This window comes from Echinops telfairi, unplaced genomic scaffold (genome assembly GCF_000313985.2).
Source record: "Echinops telfairi isolate 266 unplaced genomic scaffold, ASM31398v2 ScPeMD7_10;HRSCAF=50, whole genome shotgun sequence".
Classification (NCBI taxonomy): Eukaryota; Metazoa; Chordata; class Mammalia; order Afrosoricida; family Tenrecidae; genus Echinops; species Echinops telfairi.
This window is the reverse complement of record NW_022103907.1, coordinates 10,339,880-10,348,361: the sequence shown is the minus strand read 5'-3', so window position 1 is coordinate 10,348,361 and position 8,482 is coordinate 10,339,880. Positions and strand designations below refer to the sequence as shown.

Here is an 8,482-nt window from a genome sequence, read left to right as displayed (position 1 = left end):
TGATTGACCATTCCCACTTACGTCTTCTATTTCATTCTTTTCCCGTATCATCTAAGTTTCTTTCACTGTATTGTCTACAAAGCACATTTGGGGGCGAGGGAGGGGCGTGTTGCTTTGGAGTCGATTCCAACTCTTGGTGACCCCAGGTGAGCAGCGTAGAACTAATTCTCAAGGCTGTGGTGACTGCAAGAAGATGCACCAGGACTGTCTTTTGAGGGGTGTGTTTGAACCACCAGCCTTTTGTCTAGTAGTTGAGCGGAGACCATTTGCACCACCCAGGGATTCCTAAAACATGAATGGTGGTGCAGGTGGGTTACTTCCAACGCAGTGACCCTCTGTACCACAGGAGGAAACATTGCCCAGTTCTGTGTCATCCTCATGTTTGCCTTCTCTCTATATCATCCTTCTATATTCTGGGAACAGCATTTAAATTAATTTCCTGACCTCAGAGGTATTTTTAAAATACTTATAGTAACTAAATCTATTAGCTGGATCTGAAACTGCTAACCACTTCATTTTTTAAAAATGTGTCTCCTCTGTTGGCTCTTTTAAAATTACACTGTGATCATTTTTTTCTAGCTTTTTTCCTTTTATCTTTCTTAACCTAAATATTGACATTTATCAAGGCCTAACTAATTTTTCAGGATTCTGACTTTCTTTGGGAGGTTCAATCCATGTGCATGGTGTACATGTTATTGATTCATAACATTCTCATTAGGACTCACACCAATTCAGAAAATCTCAGAGTGTATGTTTTCTTGTCAGGAAATCCCACCATTCTTTGTTTCTGTGTGCTCTTCATTGCCTTATTAGTTGGCGGCACCACCAGAATTACTTGAGTAGAAATCTGTCATCATTGATGCCCTATTGTGCCTACTACTCAGACTAGACATATTTAGGTGAAGGCTGACAGAGAAAATTGGTCTCCTTTACTCATAGACTATTAGATACCTGGTTTTTTTTATATTTCATGAATGTCCTCCGCTTTGGTGCTTTACTGTTGCCGTAGAGTAGGTCCTCATTCGTTTGCCTAGCCTTCTAGGAGCGTTTCCCATTGCTTCATCTTGCTACTCTGCCCAGTCTCTCTTTTACATTACAGCACTGCAGCTGGCTAATGTTCTCTTCTAAATACTTAATCAACCCTGCTGTTCTTTGGGAACCCTTCAGTGGTTCCCTGTTGCTTTCTTAACATGTTACGTTCCTTAGCATGTTAGAGGAATCCTACCACAAACGAGTTCACTCAGCTCATTCACTTCTGCTGGATTGCTTATCATTTTCCCTCACATACACACTATTTTTCCTTCAGCTGTTTTTGTTGTTCCTTTGCCGGGAAGATGTTCCCTGATGTCAGCCATCTTCTCTAGAGGTGGCTTCTCTCCAGAGACGTGCCTTGGTCCTTGGCGTCTGTCTCTGTTGTTCTAGTCACACGGTCTTCTCCAGGAGACTTCCAGGGCTCTGGTGGACAGGGATCGCAGTGTTTTCATCATCTGTACGACTCCAGCTTCTAGCATAATGTTGACACATGGTGTGTGTACAACAAAGACGTGATGGGTGTGTTTGAGAGAATAAGATAGCAGCACCACCTTTGGAAATTTTAGACCTAACATCTCTGAGCCATGTGCGAGTATTACTCCCTAGAGTCTTTGTGTGGGTTAATAATGTCTCAGAGCTTCTAGCTGATTTACTATGAGACTGTGTAAAATGACACGCGCAGACAACGTCCACATCTCCGTGAGTGGTATGTGAGAGTTGGGGGATCTCTGCAGGCGTCAGGCCACCAACATGCTGCTCGTTGGAATAACTGTCATTCATAGTGGAGTAGGGTCGGTGGCATGAGGGAGGCATTTATAGAATGCTGACGGTAGTTCAGAAGAGGGAAGGATCTGTTCACTTGCTGAGAGAATGTATGTTTCTATGAGGAAGAGTAAATTCAGATGATTTGTGGTAACATGCTATTTTTAAATCCAAATGGGAGATTGACCCTTAGGAATGGTAAGAGCAAGGGGAAGGAGATACCTAAGTTTTAAAGACAGGAAAAGAAAAGTGCTCTTTAATTTTAGCTTCTATATTTCCAAGTCTTGTTTTTATTCATGCTATCCTTGAAATGATTAATAAGACATTAGAAAGCATATTTTATGCAGTATCAAGGGCTTTTTGTTTATGTTTTTATTTTCCTTGGAATCTAAATATATTTATGACTTGTTTTTTCCTCCTGATTTTTTTACTTTTTGCTGTTTTGTTCAGATCCTTCTGTTTTAAGAGGCCCTCTACTAGGCCACACAGATGCAGTCTGGGGCTTGGCGTATAGTGCAGCACATCAGCGCTTACTGTCCTGTTCAGCAGATGGCACTTTGCGCTTGTGGAGCACAACTGAGGCGGCCCCAGCCCTGAGTGTGTTTAATGATAATCAAGGTACATTACCCTTCCCCCGAGTCTTTTATAAAATATCTTATTCTGTAAATAATTATATGAACTCCTACTGTTTAATATGGAAAAATTTTAAAGCTACAAAAGTATGATTGTTTGAATTTCAAGCTTATATAATTTTAACTAGATAGTATTTGGCAAAAGAGCACACATAATATATTTTAAAATTGAGATATAATTAATATGTATTGAGACCATGTCTTAAGTAAACGTTTCAGTGAGTTTGACAAATGTATGCCCCTCTGTAACGCACCCCTGTCAGGATACAGAGCATTCCCGTCACTCGCTCTGTGAGCTTCCCAGCCAGTCCTCGCCTCTAGCCAGCCCAGCCCCCCATCCCGCTGCATCCACTGCTGTGCTCCTTTCAGCAGAGATTCGTTTGTCTACTCTAAAGCTTGATAGAGATGGAAGAATACAGTGTTCTTTGTATCAGGTTATTTCTCTCTTACTATAATGTTTTTGCAACTAATTAATGTTTTAAGTACTGCAAATTCGTTTATTTTTCATGTTTAACAGTGTCATATGAATACACTACAATTATTTAATTTTCTCTATTGGACATTTGGGTTGTTTCCAGGCTTTGACTATTTTGAATAAAGCTGCTATGATCATTCATGTGCTATTATTCTTGAATAAAGACTTATAAGTAGAAGTAGAATTGCTGGATTTAGAGTGTGTGTTTATTGTGCTATTTTACATTCCTGCTAATAATGTAGGAGAGTTTCAGTTGCTCTGCATCCTTACCAACAAGTTATCATATAGTAGACCTTCTGGTGCAGCTGTCATTGTGGATTCAATTTGCATTTCTTTGATGCTAATTAAGTGTGTGCTTAGTAACCATTTATAATTTTCCCTTGTGATACATAATGCTTTCAACCTTTAGTTTGATTGTGATTGTGAGCTAAATAATATATATATATATGTATGTATATATTATTATATTTTAAATTTTTATAAATAAGTTCCAAATAACATTCTGAGTGATAAATTAAAACACCCTCCTTAATCTTCAGCTATCATAACTCGTCTCTAGGCTTTAATGAGTTCTCTGCGCTTGATATTTGCGTGACTTGTTAAACGCTGTATTTCTGATGAGTTAGAATTCCTAGTAACAGCTGAGTTTTAAATGGAGGCTCCTCTATGCCATGCTAAGCCCCAAACGAGGTTAGCAGGAGTAAAACTTATAAATAGTTTATAACTGTTTCCTGTTTGAATTTTAAATAAAGACACTTAGGTTTAAGACCATAATCTCTGCTTAATTTCTTATTTTCTTCTGGTGATATTCAAATTAACTTGCATTCTTAGAATACATTAGCTGGTTTACTGGTAGAAATTCTTTCGAACACTTAAAGGATGATCAAATAAATGGCTTAAGTTTAAAAAGTAATAGAGGAAAATAGTCTCTGTTGAATGGTTTAGAGCAGTGATTCTCAACCTTCCTAACACCGCGACCCTTTAATACAGTTCCTCATGTTGATGTGACCCCCCCAACTATAAAATTATTTTCGTTGCTACTTCATAACTGTAATTTTGCTCCTGTTATGCCGACTCCTGTGAAAGGGGTCGTGACTCACAGCTTGAGAACCACTGCTCTAATAGAAAGCCTTATTAACTTCTTGAGAAACTCCTGTCATTTTAAAATATCTCCTCTAATTAAAAGTCTCCTTGAATGTGTTCTAAATTCTTTTAGAATTAGGAATCCCTGCCTCTGTGGATTTAGTGAGCAGTGACCCTAGCCTTATGGTAGCGTCATTCAGCAAAGGATACACAAGCATCTTTAACATGGAAACCCAGCAACGTATTCTTACTTTGGAATCCAACCTGGATACAAGTATGTAGACCAATTTTAAAATTGTCTGTGTTTGATTCAGTACTTTATTTTTCATTTCTCATAATTTAATTTTTCATATTGGTGATAAAAATTTGGCAAAGTCTAATACTGATAAGCATATAGATCAAGGTTACCACTTTGGCGTCCTAAATCTGCAATTCTTTTTTTTTAATCAAATTTAATTTTTTAATTAAATCATTTTATTGGGGCTTGTACAACTCTTATCACAATCCATCCATCCATTGTGTCAAGCACATTTATATACTTGTTAAATCTGCAATTCTTATTGACTATAAAAATTCAAAAGTAAATGCTTTCTTAGGCTTCGAAGAATACATCGGAGTCTCTTGGTTTTGTGGGTTTTTTAGCCATTGCCTTCTTTCCTTATCCACACTTGGTAAAACCACACATGCACATCTGACGATGTCAGCTGCTGCAGCCTGTGTCCGTCTCAAAGCACAGTGGGACGAAGTGCTGCCCAGCCTTGCCTCATCCCCTTGATTAGTTGCAGGTTGGACCATGATGATCCAATAGAGATCTCACTGGCTGAGTTTTCTGAAATACTGTAGATTGTTCAGCCTCTCTTCCTAGTCTTTCTTAATCTGGAAGCTTTGCAGAAACCTGTTCTGTATCATAACAAAATACAAGCCTGCAGTGACAGACAGGTGGTGACTATGCACGAGTGTATTGCCGTGCCTCCTGCATGGAAGGAGAGCAAGAATACCACTGAAGCACCACCAATGGCCTCCACACATACACTGCTGCTTCAGTCTGAGAACCAGCTACCACAGTGTATGTGTCTGTCAGCAATTTGCGTTCACCTTCTTAGGAGACAGAGGAGGCTTTCTGCGCCCATAAAGATTTCTAGTCTTGGAAACTCACAGGGCATTTCTGCTCTGTCCTATAGGGTAGCTGTGAATCACAATTGACTCCAAGGCAGTGAGTTTTTATGTACTGTATATACTCGAGTATAAGCTGACCTGAATATCACCTGAGGCCCTAATCTTACCACAAAAACTGCATAAAAATGTGCTGAAAAACTCGGCTTAATACACGAGTATATACGTATCTGTCTCTCACTCACTTTCAAGTGTTTTCTTTATTCTTTTTTCCTCTTCCCAGTTATTTCTTTTCTTCTCTTACCCTGTAAGAATTCTTTGGGGGAAGTAGGCATGACTAGAACTTGCTGTTTGTGTATAAAAGACTCAGAAATATGAAAGTTAAGATTTTGTGACTTTTGGTTGAAATATGAAATATTATGACATATCTCTTCATTTAAAAAAATGTTTTTCAGGTGGGAATGTATAAAGTATAATTCTACTCATAGACTACCCACTGTTCCCAGAGTTTGTATATAGCAGAATTTGCCTCTGTTGTCTGTAATACTTGCAAGACTCCCAGTGTGTTCTCTTGCCATTACTATTTTTTTTCTAACCACCCTTCTATGTGTAGAGCCTTCCCCTGTACTCAAGTCCCTTATCTTGTAAATCCTTTTTTCTACCAACTCTCTGACGCCCCTCATTATTACTAATGGTAAGATTATAAAACACCCCTCAAAAGTAGACACCATAGGTACGGTTCATTGTAGCTTCAATATGCTGTAATTCTGGGACTATTTGTATACCTTTTTCTTATAAAAGCAATCTGACAATCGCTGGTTGAACTTGTTTTAAATGATTGGGTTCCTTTTGATGAAAGCCAGAGGGAACTTGTGTACCAGCCTTGACAATGACTGGTATCTAGTTGGAAAGCCGTGTAGGCTCCGTTCCACCACCACTTGTTTGCCACTCGTGTTCCTGTGACAGTGAACACGTTTCAGCAGACCTTCTAGATGAAGACTGACTAGGAGGAAAGGTAATGTCTGAGACCCTGTGGAGCATGGCAGTCGCATTCCATTGTGCACAGCTCTCCAGGAGCTGGGGCTGACGCAGGGGCAGCTGATCACAACAGCATGTGTTGGGTAGAGTTAGAAAACCAGGAACAAGCTCTGGCTTTTCCACCTGATTTGTAGGAAGTCACCATCTCCCCCTGCATTTTGGTTCATTCACTGTACTTTGGGCCTCATGATGTGACCCATTAGCCTCATTATGCACATAATTGACATCTCTTTGAACACTTGTTAAATACTATGCAAATATAGGGTGCAATTAGGACACATGGAGGCCTGGCGGGTGCTGTGGGTCAGTCCTCAGCTGCTAACCAAAGTGTCAGCAGTTGGAGCCGCCAGCTAGCCAAGAGAAAGAGTAAGTTCCCTGCTCTGATCAAGAGTTTTGTCCTTGGAAACCCTGGAGAGCGGTTGGACTTCGTCCTTCAGGGTAGCCTTGAGTTGGCCATTGCTGGAATGGCAGGCAGTGGGCTTGGTTTGGTTGATGAGATGCTGACTATTTTAAAATTCTAAACCTGTTGGACTGTCAAATGATGAGCATTTCTTTTATGAGGAGAAAGAGTGAGAAATGGCAAAATTAAGAGTTAAGACACTCATCGTGTTTTTTTTCACATGATTCCTATGTGTTAAAAGAATCCGAGATATGTAGAAATAGCTGAGATTTAAATTAAGGGAATACCTACATGTAAGTAACAATTTATTAAAGTAGCAGAAGCAATTGGCTAAAGAGAAATGTCCAAGGCTCTGGGCTAAGCCATAGGTGGCATGCTGAGGTAGCAGTAGTGGAACAGGAAATTTTAGTAGGTCCCTTTAGAGTTGTCAGTATAGCTCAGGTGATCTTCCTTTCTTAATCCTGAAATGTGGAAGCAATCAATAATGAACTGAAGGCCGATTAACGTCACATTGACTTTTCAACCCATTAGATGGGTATTCATTTCTCCTTTGTGTAAGCAAACGATAGCTTCACTCATGTGTGTTCTGTCATTTTCCCTTTTTAGCAGCCACTACTTCCTGCCAAATTAATAGAGTCATCAGTCACCCCACTCTTCCTATCAGCATCACTGCTCATGAAGACAGGCACATCAAGTTCTTTGATAACAATACAGGTGAGGATAAATTAAACATTAATTATTGTTGAAGCAAAACCGTTACCCCATTAGGTAGGTCGGAATGAGCACAGAAACAAATACTCTGCCAGCACAGTTTCTGTTCATTAGTTTAAACCAGCTGGGAGCTAGCCTCCTTATTGAATATCGAATCATCTTGGTTTAGTTAATGTTGAGTAGATGCTATATTTAGGTCCTGGAGCCAAAGCTCTTTTTAGAGACAATAAAATGTCTTCAAATACAAATGATCTGTTGCTATACCATTTTGGTGGGAAGTAGAGGCATGTGATCATTATATATATACATATATATAGTTTTAATTTTTTTAATTGCTCAATTAATGAACAGTTGAACAACTGTTAATGATGGAAATTCCCTGGGTCATTTGGTTTGTTTCTTTTGTTTTGTTTTTTTCATGGGCTAAACTTCTTTCTGTTGTAATACTATTTGTCCTGATTGATTTGAATTGGCCCCTGGGACTTGCCCAATTTTTATTGGGCTATAGTCTCCTCCCCAGTCTCCAGTCTAAATGAAACTGCTGCCAAGCTGGGCAGGGGGGAAAAGCACCCTTGGTAGCAGGGTAGTGTTTACATGTGTAGTGGCTTTTTGCTTTGTTGACTTTTGCTGGCTTTGCCTAGTTGCATTAAAGATGAGCTATGTAATATTTTTAATCCATTCCCACATAGTGTTTCCATAAAAATTGTGGCTAGATTTTCTTCTCTGTTCCTTTGTATTTCTAAGTCTCTTCTTTCTGTGATTTAAAATTCTGTTCCCACAACTTGTATAATTTGCCTGTAGCCAAAGCATGCAAAGTAGCTGATTAATAATGTCCAAGTTCCAATTAATGAACATGACTTGAGGGGATACTTGTATACAAATTACTGATTATCCCAACTGTAGTTTAAAAGGCAAAAAATATATTCACAAATAGAGCTTCTGCCCTTTTTCTCTGCCAGGAGCAGAGGTGGGAGGGAAGCATGTGTAGATGTAGCTGATGGGAAAGCTGTTGCTGCAGTAAGTGTTGGGTGACCAGGCAAACCACCCTCACAGGCTGGCTGGCATCTCTGTAGGATGAGGGAAGGAAGTCCTTAGGAGACAGTAATACTTGCTGTTTTTTTCCCTCCAAAAGGCAAATTGATCCACTCCATGGTAGCCCACTTAGAAGCTGTTACAAGTTTAGCAGTTGACCCTAATGGCCTGTACTTGATGTCTGGCAGTAAGTATACCCAACTG

At 39.5% G+C, this 8,482-nt stretch overlaps 1 protein-coding gene across 2 annotated transcripts in view; it reads left to right on the top strand.

Moving 5' to 3' along the window:
- The window catches only part of STRN (striatin), a 127,836-nt gene that overhangs the window by 113,697 nt on the left and 5,657 nt on the right, over window positions 1–8,482 (top strand). For both annotated transcript variants that reach the window (XM_004711107.2, XM_045287035.1), the window contains 4 exons: window positions 2,245–2,412; window positions 4,118–4,258; window positions 7,142–7,249; window positions 8,379–8,465. In XM_004711107.2, coding sequence (XP_004711164.1) covers window positions 2,245–2,412; window positions 4,118–4,258; window positions 7,142–7,249; window positions 8,379–8,465 — 504 coding nt within the window. The remainder of the gene's footprint in view (window positions 1–2,244; window positions 2,413–4,117; window positions 4,259–7,141; window positions 7,250–8,378; window positions 8,466–8,482) is intronic.